The sequence below is a fragment of the Watersipora subatra genome, chromosome 3, assembly GCF_963576615.1.
Source record: "Watersipora subatra chromosome 3, tzWatSuba1.1, whole genome shotgun sequence".
NCBI lineage: Eukaryota > Metazoa > Bryozoa > Gymnolaemata > Cheilostomatida > Watersiporidae > Watersipora > Watersipora subatra.
Window position 1 is genome coordinate 20495658 of NC_088710.1, and position 25003 is coordinate 20520660.

Sequence of the window (25003 nt, forward strand, 5' to 3'; positions counted from 1 at the left end):
ACTCGCCCATCTCGTAACAATGGACTCAGGGGACTACCAATTTCCGCCAAAAGAGCTTTTCTTGTTTTATTTTTCACAGTAGCACTTTTAACTCATGCAATGAGTTCGTCAACAGCAAAGAACTGGGTTCAGACTTTAATAGCCCAATTATGCAGCAGGTGTGCAATACAAGTGACACGAAAGAGGCGTGGATACAGTTGCTTGAGTGTTTTGCCTGCTGCCTGCATGTATCAGGCTGCATCCGACAAGAGCAAGCAAAAATCCTTCCTGTCAATGCCTAGGGATCGAAGAGCCTTATCCACAGCACAGCATATCAATTGACCATTTGCTGAGCATTGAAGAAACTGGCAGTCGAACATAAACGTAACCTGTGGTTGATTTAAAAGACCCACAAGGATATTAAAATACTGCTTTCCTGATGTCAATTTTGTAAACTACCATGAATATCCCTTTTCCACATAAACATTCTTTCTGTTTCTCTGCATCTGCACTAGCTAGTTCACCGACTATATTTCTACTCGTTGTTGCTGAAGGGAGACTGGGACCAATGTTTTCAAATAACTTACGCAGAGCTTTATTGTGTAGCTTGTGCAAGGGTATATTCGCGAACAAGAAAGCACGCGTTACTTTTTCAGAAGAATCTAAAACTGCTGCTGGTAGGAACTTTTGCGTTGAGTGGTTTGGCTGCTCCACTTGTTTCTTATGCTTGGCAGTTTTCTAATGGCTTTCCACAAAAAATCGTTCAGAAGACTTTACCACACAGCTGCAGAGTTTACAATACAGCTCATTGCCTGGTGTCTTGGTGAACTCGGTAGGAAACTCTTATAATCTGAAGAACCTTCCCATGAGCTGATTGCTTAGCTTTTGGCATCTTTGCTAGTGTAAAACTGACTGCATACCAGTCATATAATTAGGCAGTGCAGGCTATAAATACCAACCAGTGGCTTGAGTAGGGTTTGCCATGCTGACTCATCCATAGAGTTATCTTCCCCAAGATGATTCCCAAGATCTTTCCCAAGGGGAAGATAACTCTATGGACTCCTCCTATACATAACGAATAAAGCAAGAGGAAAAAACTCACCAAATTTCCCATTAGGAAAGAGGAAATACTCAAATACCTTAGTAAGGAGAAATTCTGAATTTCCAGTATGCATAAAGAGTGAAAATTGACTCAAAAGTATGAAAACTGACCTAAAAAATAAAAATTGACCTAAAAGATAAAAATTGACAATTTATTGACCTTATAACTTGGCTATTAAGGTACCTACGGCACTCATACATGGTATTTCTGTGTTTTAAAGTGATCCAAACATGCAAAAACAGTTGGCTTTATTGACAATAGTTTGCCCTAGTAACAACCAATTACCGTACAGTGTCTAGATTGGCGTCGATCATTTGAAGCTATCTCAACAACTTGAACTCTTTTTCGTTTGCATTTGTTGAGAAAGAAACTCCAAATTTATTGCCCATAAAACTGAAGATATAAGTTCTACTTTCATAGTATTAGTTCTGTACATACTGCACGTAATTTTTTCACAAGCTTTTTTAATAGTACACAGTTTGTTACACAGTTATAGTTTTTGGTATGCACTTTCCTATGATACCATTGCATTCTCCCCCTGTTAACGTGTCTTGTTAGTCATATCACCTTTGTTTGATCGATTGGTTTTCTTGAGTTTACCAATATCCACATCCTGGTTTGATACCCTCTCGATACGATGTGGTGCAATAGATGATGGTGCACTGTCTGATGCATGATGCCGCACTTGTAGCTCAATATCCTTTGACTCAGATGTTTGGTTGCTTCTTTGGTATCCAGGAGACCTGACAGGACATTTGTAATGGTATCTAGACAGGACAATCTAATCATCTCAAACTCGTAGGACTGCAACTTCAATTGCCACTTCTCAATTTGCAGTGAGGTCTTCTTTGTTTGCTTCCATATATGGACTCAAAGGCTCACAGTCTGAAATAACCTTCAATTGGCATCCAAACAAGTACTGGTGGAACCTCTTACACACCTATCATCTTTCCACCTCAAACAGACCACAGCTTGCATAGCTTTCACTTTAGGTCAAAGTTTTTCACCATTCTGCTCCTGCACCAAGTTGGTGCCAAGTCCTACAAAACTAGCATTTCTGTGCAGCGGACACCCAGTGAGCTGAGAGTATTTGAACTACATAAATCAGCCTCTAACTGACTGAATAATGCCAACTCTATGGTCCAAGTTTTAGACCACAGCTTCATGTGTTGCTGCCTGTTTGAGTAGGTTTTGTAGTATAAGGCCATTTTTCTCCCTTACAAGCTTTTCTCTCAGTCTATCTGATTCACAACCTTCCACTATTTGGACCTTTATTTGATTGTTTACAGCATTAGCATTCTCGCAATCCCAGTATGGAGCTAGTTGGTTTTCAAACAAGCACAGTATTGTGAGACTATCTCAGAGTCAAGTTGCAATAAATGTTGAAATATGTGATATATGTGACATTGGGGGGCAACAAGGAAGTGAGCAGTCAGGACATCAACCCCCTCAGTTTATCGAGTCCTTTGTGGATGTTGCAGAGTGCTATGAAAATTTTTCTCTCATGGGCTTACTCTTTCCGTACAACGCTTTCTCTAAAACGTGGTAGAGGAGTAGTTTTTTTTTGTGCTCGCATATTTGATTTATCAACTGCAGATGAGATATCATCTACATTGAAAGCCCTCTCGAGTTAGCATAGGCCTCAAATTCTTCTAACCGTGGATCCTAGTTAACTGAGACTAGTAGCATCCCTTTTGAAATGGGGGATGGTCTGAAAAGATTTGGACCTCACCATTTCATGGTCAAATGGGAAGAGTGATAAAGATAGTAAATGTCTGTACTTATCTTCTATCCTGTGTGATCAGACAGCCTTTTTCCGAACCTGCCGAGACTAGCAATCTCAGATTTAGTAGTCCATTTGACTGCTTAAACAGTTAGGAGCCCATCCTCCTCACCAGTGTAATGTTTGTATATCGTCATAAGCAATAATCTGCCTTGATGTTTATGAATATGTTATATTTTATCAGTAAATTTTCACATTAAAAAACGGCATGAGTCAAGAGGACTGCTGCTGAAATACATTGGCCAAGATGGATCTGCCACAAAACTTAAATACATGTAGTACCTGTCAACTAAGGCCATGTGAATAACAGGTCATGCGAACAACAGGTGCTTGCAGTAGTGTTGGGAAAGTGTAAACCCCACACATAGATAATAAAGGTTTAAATTTTATGAAATGAGAATATGTAGAAATTTGTAATTACTTTGGCTAGTAAATACATGTAGATCATTAAAATAATTGCTGGAAAGTTTAAGTCTGCCCAGTTATGAGCATGATTACTGAAATAATTAATAGCTTGAGTTTGCATTTTGTTCTTGCAAGTGTAGTCTGTATAGTAAGCTTGAATTAAATTCTTTAATCTTTGAAAAAACCTGTCCATAACTACAGATGTTAGGGTACATGAATACACTATTGCAAAGACAGGCCCAGATTAAGATATGGCTCTACCAAAGGGTGGAGTTTCTTCCTTTTGACTTACGATATGCTGTTCAATATAAAATGACCTTTCCATCTCTGTTACTTCTCAACTGTTCTAAGCTGATACTGTACCATAAAACAGTGCGTTGCAAACTTTTCAACTATAGATAACAGCTAAAAGTTTGGCTTGAGGCCCCTTGGCCAGACACAGACTGCTCTTCTGAGCCCACTCATAATATTGACAACAGTATTAGAATTGTCGGCCTTTACTCTCTGTTGCAATATCACACAGTAAAAATATAACCGCGCATGTCAATCACCTTTTACATAATTATGGACGAAGGACCAATTCACTCATTCAAGTCAATTCATTGGTTATATACCAATGAAGTGACTTTTGACCTTAGATTACTGTCACAAAGTGGTGATGCAATGTGACAGGTTCGAGATATCTGGTGTTGTGATTGTATCCTGGTGTCTGCACAAGGCTAAGAGTTAAGACGTCCGGGTGTAATATTGCGGCTAACTATGTATAAGTAATATAGTGTCTATATAATAATATGCCGCGGATTGCTGTGAGAGTATAAAATAATCCTTTATTGCTGACTTGTAGACATGTAGTATGTAAACTGAATTGTTATGAACTGCTATGTATTAGCTGCAGTCAGACTATTTATACCTTCTTACAATTATTCTAGAAAATTCCAGAAAATCCATTCAGGAAAAACTAGTAATAGAAAAATATTCTAAATTTATAATCATGACTCATCAAAACATGTACAGTACATCTACATACATGTATATAGAGGGCTAATTATAATCCACTGAACTACTACTATATGATTCATCAGCGTATTGCGCAATAGCTATTGTCATGCTATTACTTTGTTTACTATACTACATGTATACCTACTATATACAGTACTCAGAATCTGTGACAATTACGTGATCAACAAAATGGTGGTCATCTTAGATGGAACTAGTCAAGGTGAGCTACAATAGTCACGAATAGTTGAAATAAAAGTATAAAGGTATTTTAGAATTAAAGTCACAATAGTCACGAATAGTTGAAATAAAAGTATAAAGGTATTTTAGAATTAAAATTTAAGTGATTCCTAGGATGGTATAACTACTTGAGATCAATTCAAAGCATCTTTCATTGTTGTAGGTGTTAATAGCTGAGAATGTTTTCAATTTTGTTCAATTGTTAAATAATGACAAGTAAATTGAAAAACATTTTAACAATGTTTTTGTCAAAAACTAATCACAAAGTCTTCCTTTTCTAGGTCAACAGCATAGACTGAAACAGCTTTTCGTAAATGAAGTTCTTACAATGTTGGATAATTCTGATCTGGAGATATATCTAAACATATATGTATACATATTTTAAACTGCATTTAAAACACGCTACAACAACCGCAAAGCATTGTTCACACAATGACACAAAAGAAATGCCACCAAACTCAGCAAATGAATTTGGCGATTAAAAGACTCCACTATTGACTATTCTATCAACTGGAGAATACTGGAAGAGTCAATCCCACTCACTAATGTCTCTAGATACTGTGCTTTGTGCCTAAAAGAAAAGTTTTACATCATATACAGAGCACGTCTAGCATCTCTAAGCAGATGCAATGAACTCATCAGTGCTGCAGACACGCTAGCAAGTGTTACCGTATAGTCAAATTTTAAAACTAGATGTTTCTATGAAGCCTTCAACAAGCATAATCATCCAGCTACAGAGTTTTAGTAGTTTTAAGAGTTGTAGCTACGTACATGTATATAATAACCAAAACTGGTAGAAACACTTTACCTGAAGATTTCTCTCAGCAAGCATGAAACTACATTTACTAGTTATAAAGCGTTTGATCTAAAGTAATAGTCCGTTTACCGATTTTATGTATATGTACATGTATATATACCCCTAATGATTGTTGATGTCTTGTTAAGCCACAAATTTTTCTCCTTTCAACTTTAAATATACACTGAATTTGGGGATGCAAAGTAGTTGCATTTTTACTCTTTACCTGTAAATACCTTTCTGTACAGTTAACTTCGGGAATTTCTCCACTGGTTCTTGAGAAGGATTATCTTCAGACTCGTCTGGACTGAATTATAGGCAGTGCGACAGAAAACATTAAAGGTGAACTTACACTATTAAAATGATGCAAATGGAAATAATATCAATGTAAAGCTAAGACATCCAGCGTCAATTTGATGTAATATTTCTTTTTGGAGACCTAATCACTCCAGAGATATAATAGTTTTAATGAGGTCCTTCCTTGGAACGCTCAGATTCAAGCGAAAGCTTGAATCTTGAGCTTGAAAAAGCTCAAGATTCAAGCGATTCGACATGTATAGTTGCGCTTCGGCAAAGAGACCAACAGAATAGAGACACGTAACGCTGCAATTTGAACGCAATAGCTGATATCAATAACGAGAATAAGGTAGACACGCAACTAGTGACATCATTTCGGCATGCTTTTTTTTTAATGTTTTAACCACGATAACATTTTTGTCAGTTTTAATTTTGAAACATTCTGGCAGTCAGACCTCCTCAAACATCAAAACCAATGATAGAAAATACTAAAAATTTTAGATAAATTCTACTACATTTCTGTGTAAGTTTATCTCTAAGTCACACTCTAAGTCAGTCTTTGGTAGAATTGGTATAAGGTGTTTGTGCAGGGCAGAGTTTATCTGCTTATCATTTACTTTACACATAATTGACTTTACTATTTTTGGTTTTTGTCTCATTGTGTAAATAAAGTTAATATTTATCTTATATAGGTACACAACATGACTCAATCGGCAAAATGGCCAAGGTGTACATTCGTCAAATTTTGCATCATGTGTTGGGAATTTGGTGTGATGAGGTGATTTTAAAGTGAAGTTTGGTTATACAGTTTAACCATATATGAGCTAACCATGTATACAAGTTGGTTAACAACATTTTTAGTTATGTACCTGTTTGAAATGAAGTTATTGTCTATGCAGTAATATACATGTATATACATGGATAAATTTAACATTTTTTTTGGCTCATTTTAGGTGAACTGAGTAATTAACCTATGAAAGATCTTCTTTCATAGGTTACTAATGAGCACTGACCTGCCAATTGTAAAAATATTTTTGGTGCCAACAAGTAATGAAATGCAAAAAAATTTAAGAAAACTATGAAAGCAGACATCAAATTGTATAAATAAAAATACACAATAAAGTGTATATTATATATATAGGCCTACAATATTAGAGCACATGTTTTTAAAAAAATCAACATCCCTTTCTTTAGTATTAAATTCCTTTTAACTTGTTGTAAACAAAAAATTATCAAAATACTCAATCCTTGTACTAATATTCAAAATTTAAAATGTGGTTGTAAATTGGTAGTTCTTTTAGGGAATATACGTCAACTGTTGTATGATTTAAAATGCTAAAGTTAAACTACAGTGATGTCTAAGGTAGGCTTAATAGCAAAAAGAGTACATTGTGGAGATAGGTACACAGGTACCTATCGTACCGTGTACTTGAACTGCGTAGGGTAGTGAGTAAGCCCACTTTCAGGCGTGCCCTCAAGCTGTACCTCTTGAGCGGTGACTAAATAGTTTCTGGCTGCTTGCTATTAACTTGTGGCCCAGCACCTTGACTAGCAATGCTACTGCGCAGTTTGGGCCTCATCATTATTTCTTTTGTTTTTTTTTCTGTTTTCATATCTTTTGATGAAATCAATCAAACAAACAAACAGTGAGTATATAAGTGCAGATAAGCCAACAGAGCTTTCTTCTGCATCTCTCTAAAGCAGTCATCAACAAGACAGTCACATGTTATTTTAGAAAATCTCGAATTATGCCAAAAAGTAAGCATTTTTTAATAATTATTTGGACCACTCTCCTAAAATTGGTGTCAAACAGACATTTTGCATATGTTATTGCTATAAGATTACAGCATGTGATATAATATAACTAGGGGAAATCAGCTTATAAACAGTGATAGGTAATATAGTTGTCTGCCACTTGCCATTAGCCTGACACATTGCCATTAGCCTGGCGCATTGCAAATGGCTAATTAGCGTAAGCTGGTAACCTAAATTGCTAAACTTACTAATATGAGCCGTGAGAGCAAGCTTTAGTGACATTGCGTAACACAGAGTGCTATGTCTATTTTAACCTAAATAACGGCTCATATCACCTCAGAATTCAATACATCTCACGTAGCTTAGTTGGTAAGATATTTGCCTGATAAAGGGAGATTCCGAGATCAAACCCAGCATGAAACGGCTATTTTACTCCTAAATTTTAATAGCTATAGCTGGACAAACCGAACTACAGACACACAAACTTTGAGATTTATATATATAGATGTATTCTGTAATAAAATATTATGTAATACATTATAATACAAGCTGGATGCCTGGCGTTAGTCAGCACCTTAAAATTCAAGCCAAAAGAAATTAGGATATTAAATAACTCATTTAATATCCCAGGCAATAAATCAAAAAATGCTATCCACTTTTTAAAACATTTCTCTAAATTAAAGCGTCAATTGTGATCCGGGATGCTAATACAAACCTCTTCTATTTTGGCTTAATTTATGATGATATAATAAATTAAGCAAAAATAATATCATTATAATTAAGCCAATATATTAAATTAGGCCCATAATATATGATAACGGCAATATATATGTTGCTGTTATCATATATTCTGGATATAATATATGATAACAGCAACATATAAATCGTATATACTAATGAATTCCACTTTTTTATTGTTTGTCTGTCTGTTAGTCTGTGTAAATACTATGTGTTTCCATATTTTTTAACTGATTTCATCCAAAATTCCCACACAATTATATGCTCCGTGCCTTCTGCCAGGTCAGTACAATATTTGGTCTCAAAACACTGTCTGGTTTCTGAGAACCTCCATCCTAAACACCCACCTGCAGACTATCTGATTGAAATATGAATGAATCAGTGGCAACACCAGTCTAACGGCTAGTATTTACTATGCATATTGAAATGTAGAATAGTGCATGACAAATCCTTAAAAAGTTATAACGCAAGCTATAACACTTTGGGTTTGGGTTTGTCCAACGGTTTGACACTACAGTTTGGGTTTGTCCAACCTGTCACTCTAAACTCTACAGAAGTGTTCGGATGAAGAGGAAGCATCTGGCTGTCTAAAAATATACAGTACACCCTCAGGATACGATTTTGATCCGTTCCTGGGTTGACATTGTAAGGTGAAACGATCGTATGTAGGGGTATAGAAACCATTGTAATTAGCCTATATAATGCAAACATCCCCTGATAAAAATCATCAACATTTTATATAAGCACTGTGCATATTAAAAAATAGTAACAAAATAGTAACTATAGTTGCCTACAGTAACTTTAGAGGATTTAGTGGTTATGGTTTGCAATAAAACGTAACATTATAATGTCTCATGTGAAGTACATACCACGGAGAGTTCTTACCTTCAAGGCAGGCGTACGTATAACATAAACTTTGAACTCACCTCAAATAAGTTTAGCTTACTAAACACACACTTGAAGCTAAGTTTTGGTATTTATTTTTTAACTATTTTACTGGAGTTCAACTTTTTATCACTAAAATTGTACCATTTATCAGTTTCTGCTTCGCTTTTACTATAACTTTTAGCGGACCTGCTTAAAACCTTTTGCAACCTAATTTGGCAAAAAAGTCCAAACAATGTTTTTTTAATGAAGTGGATTGTTGTTAACAGATTAAGAGAGGTTGTCTAACCATTGACCTTCAGTTTGAAGGAATTGCAACTCTAACTTGGCTACTGATTTCAAAGGGAAAACATTACCATTTTACACATGAGAGTTGCTGAGCTGAAAGATATCAGTCATTGTATCTATTTTAAGCGTTGTGAAAATGTGTTCGGCTAACAGCATTTCGGTGTCTTTATTATTTTGACGTACGTAATAAGCATACCGGCGTCCAAATTTGAACTCGATTGAAAATTTTGTTGAATTCGTATGGTGAAATAAGATTCATTTGATGAGGTGAAAAAATCGTCATGCTCCACTTCGTAAGGAGAAAATATTGTATACTGGGGTAATCATATCCTGAGGGTGCACTGTAGTTACATATTTATTGTAAATATTTATATATATATATGTATATGGGACGAGTATGGCCTTAATAAACCACAACACTGGTGGGAAGCTCCTGGTAGGTCAATGAAAATGACCGCACTAAGATCCTCTAGGACTTCTACATCCGGACTGACAAGCATGTCCTGGCAAACCAACCAGATATAGTGGTGGTGGACAAGGAGAACAAGAGAGCTACTATTAATAATAATAAATATAGCAGTACCCAATGACTACAATATAGCCAGCAAAAAAAAGAAAAAGTAAAGAAATATCTCCCTCTTGGAGAAGAGATTGAAAAATGCTGGGATGTAAGAACAACGGTAATCCCAGTAGTCATTGGAGCACTGGGTGCAATAACACCGGCACATCAAATGTGGCTTGCCCAGATACCAACAGCAATCAACTCAGGTGAGTCGCAAAAAAGTGCGCTATTGGGAACAGCTAAGATTTTGAGGCGAGTGCTCAAACTCCCAGTTCTCTGGTAGGAGACCCGAGTTAGAGCAGAAACTACCACCCATACGGGTTAATCGAGGTGAGGAAACAATTTTTTTTATATATATATAAATATTACAATTATTATGAAGCGCTAACCACGAATTACGGAGCAGTCGTAGTTCAGTAGACCGTTAGTAGTTTTAGGAAGGGCATCCAGCAACAATCGCTTCTGTGCCAAACCCCATGCGCAGATTATTACAGTATATTTAGCTCCAGGATAAATCTGGTTCGGAATAAACTGCCATACATGCAGCAGGGGAGGAATGAAACTAATGAATAATTAATAAAATGAATAATTAATATAAAAAAACACATTCCTGTGTGATAACAAGTATCTTAATTTAGCACCAAGACTTTAGACGAAGTGTGATAAGTTTTGTGTGAAGAGAGTGCATAACTCCGCTATAGTTCAAATTCATGACTACTAGGTGCTCAGATTTACCTAAGGAAGGTTACTCAAATCTGTACATGCACTGACTTGACTAAACTGAATAGTGTGATACAACATGATACTCGTCTCAGCAGTTCTGTAACAACTGCTGCCAAAATAGAGTTGAATTCATAACTTAAGCACTGATGCAGTACTGATGATGTTACAGTAGATGCAAACTCAAAATATTACCAGATACCCTGAGAAGGCAACTCTCAGTGATGGACCACATTCAAAATTCCATGCAGCCGGTATAAATATAAGCACACATCTTTTGACCTCGACACTTCAGAAGGTACATTATATGTATATTCCAATGCTTTATATTGTATATTCTGAAAGAATTTACTGTAGTTGTACATGCAGACATGGCCTTAACATGTTGTACTGGTAATCACTAGGCGTGCGAGATGCCGAGTCATCTCAAAGATGCCAAAATGGTTCTAAATCCTTAAAAAATCAGCAAAATAATTGTGCTGATTTTCTAATGAACTAAATTATTTAGTTCATTAGAAAATCATCAAAATTCTTAGGGCATGTTATCAGTGAGCAATGTTTGTATTCGGACTCAACTGTGTACAGGGCAATTTGAAGGGGCTGAACTATACACTGAGTTATAATGGATAAATTTTGCCAGTAACTTGATTGGCCAATCCTTCCGTGAAATTGTTACTGTTGACCTATTAAGTTCTGTTCCATATTCAATATTTTTACATATTATTAACTAACGTGGAATAGAGTTGTGCTATCACTAAATACTGTCCCTATTCTATTGTAATCATGATCATTGTTTGATTTATAGGTATTGCTGGTGACATTATGAAATAGCAATACAAAATTACACCCATTTTTAAATTGACATTTGGTCAAAAAACAATTGTTTCAATTTACTTTCTTATCACCTGTATAATAAAAATATTAACAAGTGTTAAGGCTAACTCACCAATTGTGACTAACTTGGTAACCGCTAACTCACCCCTTCTTTCATTTACATCTGCCAGTCTAATTAGAATGCAATCCGAATGAGGTAGGATGCAGTTCAGTCAATATCGAACATGGTTTATCAAGGTCGAGTCAGGGTCATTCAATTAAGAGCCTCCGTCTACAAGCCGCAGTCATTTTTTCAGATTCATGAACCAGATGCATGTAGGTAAATTATCTCCTAAGAGCTTAAAGCTAACTATGTCGCTAAAATCACTGCTGAGCTAAAGATAATAGATATGATATAAAAATAATAATAATAGATATGGGATATCCATCTGACTGAACATATTATTAAAGATTTCAAGATAGAATTCTCCAAAACTTTTTGTCATAAACATTATGGTGCACAGAAACCAATTATTATCATGAGCAGCACCTTAAACTAAGGTGTAGAAAGTGTGCTATTTAAACTATAACCAACTTCATCGCCTCAAAGTCAAGAACTCTAGCAGACACTGAGTCCAGATAGTCACCTATTGAGGAACAGCTAGGAAATGCTTCAAGTTCAAGATGTGCATTTCAGGACATAAAGATATAGCAATTAAAACTTATCATAAACTAGTTGATCCACTATCAATTCCTACTATCACTTACTTTAAAACCAAATTTAGAGACAACAACTCCAAAGACTGAAATATTCATTCACTGCTACGCGTGTCTCTGGTAAACGCAACAACATAGCCCATCGAACAACTTCTATCAAAGACAAATATTGAAGACGAATAGATAGCTGCTAAGTCTACAATCAAAGGACTTTGTTAATGAACACTTACTATATAAGCTGAAAACTAAACAGCACGAGCACACAATTCTGCGACAGATGATACACTCCGTCAACTGTAAATGGCTTCGCTATCTTTAGAATGTCAAACCAAACTGCCTAAAGAAAACTAAACTCACTCTAATCAGCAACCTGCTACTGTATATGAAATAGTAACATTGATTGGTGAAAGAAGTGAAACTCTAAAACACACTCATACAGCTCCTCTCGTAATAAACAAATGCACAAAAGAGCTTGTCAGTTTGTATGGTGGCAAGAAAAAGCCGAGACCATAGTGCTTCCAGACCTACCGTGGCAGTGTGTCAGCACAGATCTTTTCCACTATAAGAAACACTAATGCAATCAACTACTAATTCACATATGTGCATGAAAGACTTTTGGCTCTTCAGTGTGATAAACACTGATGTTATTCACTCATTAAAATTCATATTTGCTAGACATGGATTACCAGAAACTGTCACGTCAGATAATGGCCATGTCAGATAATGGCCCTGTCAGATAATGGCCCTGTCAGATAATGGCCCTGTCAGATAATGGCCCTGTCAGATAATGGAACAAAAGAGGTTCATTGCAAGTAAAAAAAATCCATACAAAGCTGTGACTGAAAACTCATCTCAATGCTAAAGAATAAGCTAAACTTGATACAAGCGATCCAGTATGTGTGCACCAGGCCTGTTACTGTCACCGATCACTAATAATCAATGCTGTCTCTAGAACTGAATACAGAAGCAAGGGGCTCACTGCCAAGCTTAGTCCCAAGTTCGCCGTCTCGTGGTGAAACAGCAGCTCCCAAACCAATGTCAGCCACTTTCAGTGCTACTACCAACAGCACACATTGAAAGTCATTTTGGGTATCACATTATCTTAATTATTGGAAATTTAGATGCTGAAATTAAAATTGATAACATGGAGTGTTATTTTTTTAAGTTGACCAAGCCTGTATTTCTATGTGGGTACAAAGGGTCATGCGCTATTGTGTATAGTTCTAGGCAAGAGCTTTGCTATTGTTGTGATAACCTATAACAGTTTGATGATGGGTACAATATTTCCTGAACATACACACTTTGTCTTTTGTAACTAAAAAGGTGAAAAAACCTATTAAACTGGCTGTTCATTAAAGCTTCATCAAATCAATATGCGCATTATAATAGTTTTGTAGATTTTAACAAGCAATACTTTCTGTTTGTCTCTCAAAGCAGTGGGTAGATTTATTTTATAAAGTAATTAGTTGTACTGTGTGTGGCACAGTGTGTGTTGTCAGATGTGTTAATCAAGACATCTGACTGAGCCATAACTAAATGGACCCATAGTCTGAGAAACAAGACATTAACCTTTTTATATGAATTGTACTAAGTCACAACTAGCGGGTAACGAATGAACTCAAACCAAAAAGACTTGAGAGTCATAAAAACAATTTTAGTTGTTTTTCAGAGCCTGTATTCCAATATTCAACAATGCGAATTTAATACAAACATTGACCTTTTTTTCATATCCTCATGGTTAATGAACTTAGTTTTTTTGTCAGTTCAAGCAGGTTACAATGATATGCTTCGAGTAGACTACTACCAGTGCAACTAGTAGCACTGTAAGATCCTGTCCTCAATCTACAAGTCTGAGAAACGCTAGCATCTAACTTCTTTCTAACCATTCCTTCTAGCAACATCATTCAGGTCAACTAGAACCTTAAAAAAACCACAGATAAACAATATTTGAATTTAGCCATTTTCATACATTCAATGACATAGTAAATCTAGATGTATGCTCAAAATTCATTGTACTTTTTAGCATTACAAATAAGTATCAAAGTTGACGCGCAACAAAATTCACATTACAGTTATTTGGTATCATAAGATTCACCATGTCTTACTCTGCTGTGTTGTAGGTTCAAAATATGTGAACATGTGATTACTAGCTCTTAAAAGCTAAAAAGCGAACAGTTAATAGCAGTCTTCACGATTAGCGATCTTCCGTAGTCTTCCGTAAGCCCAACAACTGAAGTATGCTCTCTACATATGTTAGAGAACCAGAAAGGTACTTTAAAGCATGTAGAAAAGAATGTAGGTGGAGACGTAACTATTTTACTACTAATTAAAAAGGTTCAGCATTTATGACTCTAAGGCTTGTACAATAATTGCAAGTTGATTATGCATGCTATGACATGCAGCAAATTTGTCTCAGTATGATAATAATAATATTAATATTTCTTTTTATGGTTTATACATATAAAATTGGATATTTTGTAGTCTTGTATACACAAGTGTATATTTTGCCAGATCCAACCAGTTTATGTATAGGTCGGTGTTACCAGTGTATAATTAAATTTTGTAATGGCTATGCCGACAACTTTTCCATTATTAGGAGAGATTATATGAGCCACCCACTTTGGTGAAAGACTAGATCTGCTTTCAAAACTGGAAAAAGTTTGGAGTACAATGACAATTTATACAAAATGACAGTGTAAACTACGCAAGACAAATTTTATTATGTTTATGAAACATAATTGTATATGATTCACTAAATGTTATACCTTATGTAGTAGCAATGTTTCTATCTTAATAAATAATATGTATTTATGTTATTAAATTATAATTATATATTAAATTATTAAATATACTAAATATATTAAAATCATTTATAAATATAAATAAAGCCTTTATATTTATAAATAATTTTTTGTCAGTGAGGAGAAGAATCCATCAAGTTTTCAAGGCTGTGAAAACGGAATAAAATGACTACTTCCTGTATTTTAAAATTAATATGCTGGTGAAAGCATTTTTGGGAAGAGTTTAAAAGCGCCTCAAACCTATAGTATTAACGGATTAAAATAACATTCAAATATTAAAACAGCTTAAAATACTTTTATCCACGCCTGTTTGTCCTACGCCTTTGCTTCAACTTTTTAATAGCATTCAGAAACCTGCCTAACAACACAAAAATGGTAAAAATAGGTACACAGATGCAGAAATTTAGAGTTGTCCTAGCTGTAAAACTTCACACATATTTTTCATCAACCAATAAAATGCCAGAAGAAAAAACTCCTATCAAGTTTTTCTGCATAAATAATAATATCAGTGTATTACAAGCTATTTAATTATACACAATATATATACTATATATAATACATACACAATATTATATACTGTAAAACGTCTAATTAGACACTACCTTTATTTGACTGCCACTTTGACAATCTTTGATCTCTATGAACCCATAATATCAATTGATTGATAAAAAAGGGTCCATGATATCGTATTAATAATGAATCGTTTACATCAATAACAATTAATTGTTTCGTTGTTCAACTCCCAAGCTTTTTATTTTTTTTGTTAAAACTTTGAAAGCAACACCATAGAAATAATTAATAATTGTATTAAGCTAATATTAGTTTTTTGTTTAAAGAAACTACTATTAGCCTATTACTTCTTGTTTGTTGTCTTGATACTTCAAAGTATATAAAAAAGGTTTACATTTATGATGGTAAATGAACGACTAGTTTTAGGCTAAAAGGTTTGCATACAGGTTAGGTTAGGTTAGCAAAACTTTTACACATTGCAAAATTTTTATGTTTTGATCAGCCAAAAAATAGTTTGTTCGCTAATATCAGCTAGTTCAACAGGGCAGAAAAAGAATTGGCGTTAGAAGACATTGTGGAGCATATTGTTCTATCAAAAGGAACAAGGACGATTATAACTACTCTTCAATTGCACATAAAAAGCTAGTTTTGGCTGCAAACTGTAGCAAACATATCAATGAGTGCAATGAGCTTTCATGCAACCTTATTTAAATATAGTTATAAAATAGAAACATGCCCTCAAACTTAGAATGAAATAAAAAACTTGAAAGCTCCAACAAATTGCAAAGCAGTACACAGGCTATAATATCATTGCAGGTTAATTACAAGCAATAGATATCAACTAGTAGTGATATTTTTGGGTTTCTAAATGCATATTTATTAAGAGAACTTTGACGAGTTGAAGTTATGTTAGCAGATTTATTTGATCCAAAAGTTTTAATATCGCTCCTCGAAAGAGAAGGCAAAATTTAGGCAACATTTGCTTTGCCTTTAAAAGGGCTAAATTTATCTTCTCAAAATTCTGACGAGCCATTTGAGAAATGCAACGCTAGCCTCTATTTGAACGCCACTACATAGAACGAGTTGAAAAATAGAGCGCCAAAGCGTTCAATTGAAGGTTTTACGGTATATACTATATATATATTAATATATAATATATATATTAATATATATTAATAGGCCTATATATTAATATATATATATTAATATATAGTTTAATTTATATATATTATGCATAATATACAAAAACATTAACATATATATATATATATCTATATATATATTAATGTTTCTCGAGATATATCAAGAAACATTGCAGCTGTCAAACTTTACTGATATTTTGCTGAGCACCCACAACAGTATGTTCGATGTGCGCCACTTTAGCGGTTGTGATTGGCTATTGTGGATTACTTAATCTACCGTAATGATTAAGAAACAGCTCAGAGCTGTGGCAAAACGTAAAAACTGAGAAACGCTGAAATAATTTTAGAAGCTAACAACAAACTACTAAACTGCAGCACATCCTGTACAGAGGTCAAGGCTATCATGCACAAAGGTTCAGGTCCTACGTTTCTGTTGATGCCAACAGAAAGCACTTTTAGTTACTGACTTGTTCTTTTGAACAAAAACAATTGATTTCCGTAATTTTGAGATTTTGTGTCAACCAATCATGTTACAGTTTACATTCATCAGCTATGATGAGTCAGCATTCTTGCTTGGCAGTACAAACCTGAATAGATGAGTGATAACATCTGATCTGACCAAGCTGTTGGAATCGGGTCGTACACTCAGGTTGCTTTCTCCACGAGAGGTTGAGTAGATGAAGCTTAAATGTCATTACTATACGTCTAAAAGATTTTTTACAGCTATTATGTTACCGCATATTGGTACAAATTCACGGTTTATTGTCTAAATCTTCCAGACTTTGATCTGCAACAAAAGTATCCCGGTTGGGAGCTCCCTTTAGAAGTGTGTAACTTTCTGCTAAAAACATTTTTGGCATGATATAGGGCTATCCATAAATATTTAATACTACTACATTGAAGTTGACAGTAGAACACTAAAAATGCAGAATTTATTTTCTTCCTCAGAAAGAAGGTTGTTGATGGATACTTTATTCATGGAAGGAATTTTCTGTAAATAACCTGGAAACTCTTTGGTGTAACTTACTATACGTCTTTGATAGATTCACACCTATAGTAATGTTACGTTTTTGTTGCATCAGCTTGGCGTAACTGGCGACTACATTCTATCAATTATCAGTGATTGCATCCATTGATGTCAATCTAAAGCGCTCTGGTCACATCGTGCTGTTCTACGCAGCATAGTAGTTCACGCCGCAATGTTTACACCACGTGACGTTAATATATAAGCCAATAGCGGACATGTTTACTTCTTTTAGCTCGCCATCTTCCAGTCGCCATATTTTTTAACATCAAAGAGTTTTACTAGAAAGCAACAGTAGTATAGGTTTATAAAATACTTGCACTGCTAGATTGACCGCAGTAGCAATTGCCATGGCTTAAATATGGCTAGCCAAGGTCTTTCCGGGAACGGCAGTCGTCTTAGCTTAGAAAATTGTTTGACCAACATATTTGCTTTGGTAAGCGATCTACAACGACTTTCTTACAACCACTATTCTTGAAATGTCGGTGCACATCTTTTTTTATTAATTATTCCTGTTGCATTTTAGCTGTGTTGTTGGATTACAGTACAATTTTCTTTTGCGTCTATCTGTAAGAGGACAGTTTACACCAGGCTACATTCAAAATACCTACTCAGTCATTACTATTGATTTGTATTTACAAGCCTTTCCATGTTATGCAAAACTCCAACAACGTGATTACAGCGAGCAACATGCCGGCTTGTAATGCATTGATAATCGCCAAGTATTAGAAGGGCAACTGTTAAATTGCTTGAAACCTGGTGAGTCACCCAAACACTTTCAGATATGAGCAATAGGCCTATAATTCTGCAACTTTAGCTCCTCTTATCAACGGTGAAAGTAGCATTTCAAAACAGCAAGAAACGTCAAGCATGATGCCAACATTTTTGATTGAGAGAATGCAAAGCTTAGTTTACAGAAGTTGGAGACTAATAAAGGGCATTCAAATCGTAAGGTTGATTGGTTGAATGTTATACAGTAGCGCTTATACAACGTAAATAGTTTGTTTCGGAAACGCTTACATTATGATGAGTTACACGAGCAGTGAAATACATGTAAAATGGTGAATTCGTTATAAGGTCTACTCAAGCTCACCCCTTGAGCCCTTCTATAAGAAAAAAGCTAGACTTCAATTTTTAATTTAATGATGGCTAACTGAAATGTTATTGGTTTGGTGTTATTGGTGGTATAGGCAAATTTTCACTTGTTTGTCATTTTAACTCGGCTTGGGGTCTATGATTACGGTAATTTAACGATAAAACAAGAGGAGCGCACACATTCAATGTCAATTTAAATCAATTTTTTTTCTAAACATCAAGGTGTATGCTACATAAGAAAGATAATAAAATATGTTGTAATGTTTAAAACAAAATGAAACAGAAAAATATGTTCACTATATTAGGCATGGTGTCGATCTGTTCATCCGTCTATCCATTGCCAGGGTTAGATGTTAGGATATAATATAGCTTTCAACAAGACTCCAAATCGTCACATTGAGCTACATAGACTGATACTAACACCTAAACCAGTTTCCGTCTCAAGCATTTCTAAATAACTATGCAGTTACTTATTCTCTGTGCTCTGGCGCACCTTGATGATCTTTAGACTGGTACCATAGACTGTCTAGTGTATATAATAGAGATAACCCTGTTCATCATTTTTTCTCACAATCGGCAAGAGAGGAAATGATATTTAAAAAGGCTAACTATGTGATTCTCGATATTGAAATCAAATTTGAGAACTTGCACTGACAACTAGAGTTATTTACGTAATACAAAGCCAAACTTTACATGAGTAATTCTTTACACTATGTGCGGAATTTACATTATAGAATTTATGTTTTACAAGCATTTACTGCATATTTAGCTGATGTCACTACATTCCCTTACTTATGTTTTTGTGGACAGTACTATATATAGTAAATTTGTATAGATGCGTTTTTGTTATTTCCAACTATGTTAATTATTTAAAGATTACAATAACTGGTGTTAGCATCATTGAAATGCAAACAATATTGTTCTATGATGTGTACATAGTCTATACAACAATTTTTGCAGTTCCGGAAAATGCCATTTTAGTATGTTAAAATACAGTCATACTTCGACTTACGAGCTTAATGCGTTCCGAGACTGAGCTCGTATGTCAATTTACTCGCATGTTGGTGCAATTTATTTATATATACATGTAGAACAATTAAATATATATTGATTGGTTTCCATACTCTAAAAAAGCAAATAAAACACTCAAAACAAGATATTGTGACAGAAAGAACATGTTGGTTATTGTCCTAACGTACTACATGCTTTCAAAAAGCAACAAATAAAAAATAATGCAAGGAAATGTGATTAATTAAAATGTAAAATTAAATACATACAATAGCAGTTAACGCTCGCATTTGCCAGGGAGGGAGATATAAGTTATCCTTCGTTACAACAGTTGACTTTGATAAATTTGGATTTTATCAAAGTGTTAAAAGACAAACTTAGAAGCAAACCTAAAAGCAAACTTTCATTTTTAACTAAACGTAATTAAAATTTCTTCGGTGTTCATAGTTTGAAGTTTCTAGCTGGTTAGCTAATTTTTCCTTTTTTTTCGCTTTCACGACTAGCCGGCCGTTTTAAGATAAATCTATCTAAGGACGTTTGCCTTTGTCGCCCTTTCAACATGTTGCGATTAGGACGAACACAGGTGTCGTCACAAATGGTGAATGCACGACCACTAGCCAGCTTGTCCGAATGTCTATTAAACAGTTTGGATGGATAGCGCCGGCATTTTCACATAGCATCGTTTCAGTTACGCTGTCACCGGCCAATTGTTTGTCCAATGCCATCAGCGGTCGTGAAGATCCCTGCACCGTTTAGAAACTATGGTTAGTCCTTTTGCGAACTAAATGCCCTGAATATAATCCTTCTGTTTGACAATTATAAATGTATTTTTGTCATATTGCCGAGCTAGCTCAATCACGCATACAAATTTCGCATATTTTTCCGTTTAATATCAATTGTTATCATTTGCTTTTTCTTTGTATTATCTTTCATTTTACTGGCAAACTTTCGGTCTACGCACAGTACGTTTAATTCACATATTTCTGCACAGAAATTCGTGCACAAAAAAAAACACGGTACAACAGTATAACCTGAGCAGTTGAAAAATTCAGAGTGATGCTGTTCTCATAAAACACCTCTGGCATACTTGGCAACTGACTCAAGTGCTCGTATCTCAAACATGGCTCGTATGTTAGTGCTAAAACTTACTTGAAAGCTGGCTCGCATCTCAAGTTTCTCGTACGTTGGAGCACTCGTAAGTTGAAGTATTACTGTACATGTAGATGTGATATTTCTATACATTTCCATCTATTTTCTACCCTTATTGTTCATGCCAACCAAATCTCACTAGTTGTCAAGAAGAAAAGTGACTTGCTGTTGTCAAGCCCCATTTTATGGTGAATTATCCTAATCTGCCATCCAGTTATGCTGAAAACCTTTATGAACTGCTTAAAATATCTTAAAACATTTATTTGAACGCCATAGCGATCTATTTTTCAATCGTTCTCTTAAAGTGGCGTTTTGTTAGAGGTGACATTTAAATAAAAGGGGGCGTTGTATTTTTCAAACACTTCGTCAAAATATTGAGAAAATAAATTTAACCCTTTCATGGGCCAATCGAGTGTCGCCTATACTTTGCACTCTCCTTTGGGTGTAGCGACATACGACCTTTTGAATGCAAGAAGTTTGCTAACCTACATCTAGCTTGTCGTAGATCTGTGAATAAAGATGAACGGGGAAACTGATACATTTCGTTACCAGTTTATATCTATTGCTTGTAATTAATCTACGATGATCTCATAGCCTGCGTTGCAATTTGTTGGAGCTTTCAAGTTTTTTATTTCATTCTAAATTTGAAAGCATACTTTTATTTTATAGCTATATTTGACAAGGTTGCATAAAAGCTCATTGCACTCATTGCTGTTTGCTACAGTTTGCAGCCAAAACTAGCTTGTTATGTGCAATAGAAGGGGAGTTACGAGCATGAATTCATTTTAAGCCGAGTTCAAATGACCACAATGATGCTATCCAATAATATGCTATAAATCTGCAAGTTTATAAGTTATAATAATAATCTATCAAACGCTACAAACATATTCATGTATAAGTGACATGAACAAACCATATTTATAATACATTCAAAAATAGAAGTTAACGATTAAAACAAAAATTAACATTTTTAAAACAAAACTATTAGCATCATTTGCTCGGCTAGTTGCGTTCTGATTGTTGCTTTGGTTTTGAACCATTTTATATTCTTCTGGCTGTTCAATACCTTCCACAATGTCTTCTGACCTCAACTTCTCTTTTACACAACTAAACTAGTCAATATTAGTGCCCAAAAATTTTTTACTAGAGCAAAACTTTTAAGCGATGCACTTTAGAATACATGTAATACTTCTCGCGCGAATAAAGTGAAACCACGTGTTATCCAAATAGCCTCAAAACAAGTCGTAGCACAGAGTCCATTTTAAATGCAAATACTTTTTCACATGCATTGAAGTATCAATAAAAATGGAATCACTAATAGCCTTATAGGTATACTAAATTTTTCTGTGGTGTTGCATTCAAAATCTTAGCGAATAAAACGTGAAGACTTGGAATTGAAAAATGGACTTCGATACGAACAGAACCAATGAATTAATGGTTATTGATGTAATCGAGTCATTACTAGTAAGACTTTGTGGACACTTCTACTGATCACTTGCTATTATGGGCTTGTAAAGATCAAGAATGTCAAATAGTGGCTTCTCCGATAGTGGCGCTCAAATAGAGGTGGCGTTCAAATAAAGGTGGCATTCAAATACAGGTTTTACGGTAATTTATGAGCAATTATTGCTGGTCATAGAACATATGGATCCTTTTGCTTCTTAAATTTTCAACATTTTTCGGTAAAACTAAAGCTGGTTGGAAAACTACTTGGTTTTATAATTGTTAGTTGTTATTGAAACTGCAGTAATGCTAAATCTCTAGTTACCCGATAGTAAGCTGTTCTTTTTATCCCTACTCATTGCACTTTCAGGCCCAACCAGAGCTTACTGTATAAGGGAGCCTAATTTTTCTTGTAAATAACTTAAATCAATGTTGCAAAAAGCTTAAAACATTTTGTATTACTTTATCATATATAAAAGCTGAAAAATGATATGTTTAACCAAAACAAGACCAACAGTACACCATTGAATGATATGTTAGTTTTTCAATCCTGAAAAATTCATCAAAACTAAATAATCTAATGCAAATCGGTTTCTCGTCTGCTGAAATGACAACAACAAAACCTTCTCAAATTCCGCTAAAATGGTTTACTGTTGCCATTATAAACCAATATTTTTATTGGACCTAATAGTTTCAAAGGAAATGAATAAATAGGCTCTAAGAAGTTCACATATTAATTCTATACAAATATATTACATTACAACTGTTTTTCATCTCCATACAAACATTGACCACCAGAATTGTATGATCAACATTTATTCAATTTTCTTGTTTTTAAAGACTGATGAACTTTTAGCTCAAATTTGTACTTTAAATATGAGGGTTAGAATGTCCACCCTCCATAGTTTATTTGATTGAATTATAGTTACATTAATTTAGAAAAGATATTAGGTGAGAATTATGCCAATTAAAGTTCATCATGGTAATGATTGGCTATTTTGTTTCTACAATCTAGATTTCACTAATATAAGTTTTATCTCAAAAACTTGTTCATAAATATATTGAGCAGCACAAACTTAGCTCCAAGACCTCCAGTTAGCCATATCTTAGTGATAGAGCAATGATGAAAAAAGTTTGGAGTAATTTTTAAAGCAGGGCTTTTCTTCAAACTTTTATACACTTTTAAATTGTAAATATCCAAACCAACCACTGCAAATTGCATGCAGCACTTTTTAATGTAAAACCAAAATATTGCTATATCTTGAATACCAGAATAGTTTTACTTTTGCTTTTTCCCAATCAGCTATTAATGATTGTTGCAATAGGTCAAATACATGCATTATATAAAGATTTTTTTTGCGTTTGAAATCCATAGTAGCTAAAATTCACTTGTTCATTTGTAAAACCCTACACTTACCTAGCGGTGTTCATGATTAAGGAGCCAGCCGTTAAAGACTATTAATTGTATTAGTGCTTACAGAAATAGACTTCAGAATACCTTTGAAATCTTATTTTTTACTTATCATTTCTCTTACCTTTATTGGTCTTTGCTACTTAGATTTACGTTGAAAAATTCAGTTGAGAAAGAGTTACCATAAGATCAGTCCAGTCTCGCAATGGATTTGCAATGTTTGGCTTTCAAAGGAGCTTTGTAGCTACCATATTGATCTTGTCACATTTATTGTCTAAACGACAATTTGGCTAGCGATCTTCTCACCTGCCCAGACTTTTTGCTCACAGAATTTATAAATGTTCGGAGTTTTTTTTTCTTAGTTTTCATTGAGCCCATCAACTTTAACATTTCCATTGGCTTCCAGGTCCTTGTTACTTTACATAATTCACATTTTGTAAATCCCAATTTGATATCTGTTTCTGGCAAATGTTTGGATAGTAATACATTTTTTATATTAATAACTGAGGATTGTTTTAGCTGCAATATGTTTTAAGGCAAAATCTATGGGCACTCAAAACCCTAATCTTATATTAACATTATGCAAACCATTTTGATACAATTTAGATTATTCAAAACCATCTTTACCTGTTAGACCAAAAATGTTGAACAGATTTTGAGTGTATAAATGTAATTTTATCAAACCGTGTGCTTGAGTTAAGTACTAAAACTTTCTTCCTCAGCAAACCATGCTGGTTTAACTACGTACATGTTTTATGCTCAATATCAAATACATAATATTGATCTTTTCTGTGTCATTGAAGATAGGTTTTTTAAGCAATGTTCTATTCATTTATTTTCTTTTATTTTGTAATAATCGGCAGACTGGCAAAAGTCATCTGTATTAGAACTAGATAACTAGTGTAGGAAAAGAATTGTAGTTTCCAATCTTTTATATTATTGGTTTGCAATATTCCATATTAAATAGTTGTTCTAGGAAAAGTACGACAATTTTTAATTCATCATCGTACAGTCATAAAAAGCTGGATGTGAAACTAATTGACTCCTCTGCAAGAGGAGCCGTGGCTAGTAAACAACTCATTTGCTCACTCATCATTTGAGTGAACTAAAAGTTGCCAACCAACTAGGATCCCAGTTGTTGGCTAATTAATTGTCCCAATGTTTCTGTGTCATAGGTTTCTTATGGCAATATGAAAAATAGCATTATAATTTTAAATCCCTTTGAATAGTTACTTTTTATTTGGTTTACACAAAAAAAATCACTCGGCAAATACAGTACAATAGGCACTCCTGCAGCGTAAATAATCCATTCCAGGGAAGTTTACATTATAGTCCACGATTGGC

The 25003-nt window shown here is 34.5% G+C and overlaps 1 protein-coding gene across 1 annotated transcript in view; it reads left to right on the plus strand.

Moving 5' to 3' along the window:
• Positions 1 to 17803: 17803 nt before the first annotated feature.
• Positions 17804 to 25003, plus strand: part of LOC137389742 (mediator of RNA polymerase II transcription subunit 13-like) — a 41681-nt gene continuing 34481 nt past the window's right edge. Inside the window, exon 1 of the mRNA XM_068075827.1 lies at positions 17804 to 17989. Coding sequence (XP_067931928.1) covers positions 17915 to 17989 — 75 coding nt within the window. The 5' untranslated portion in view covers positions 17804 to 17914. The remainder of the gene's footprint in view (positions 17990 to 25003) is intronic.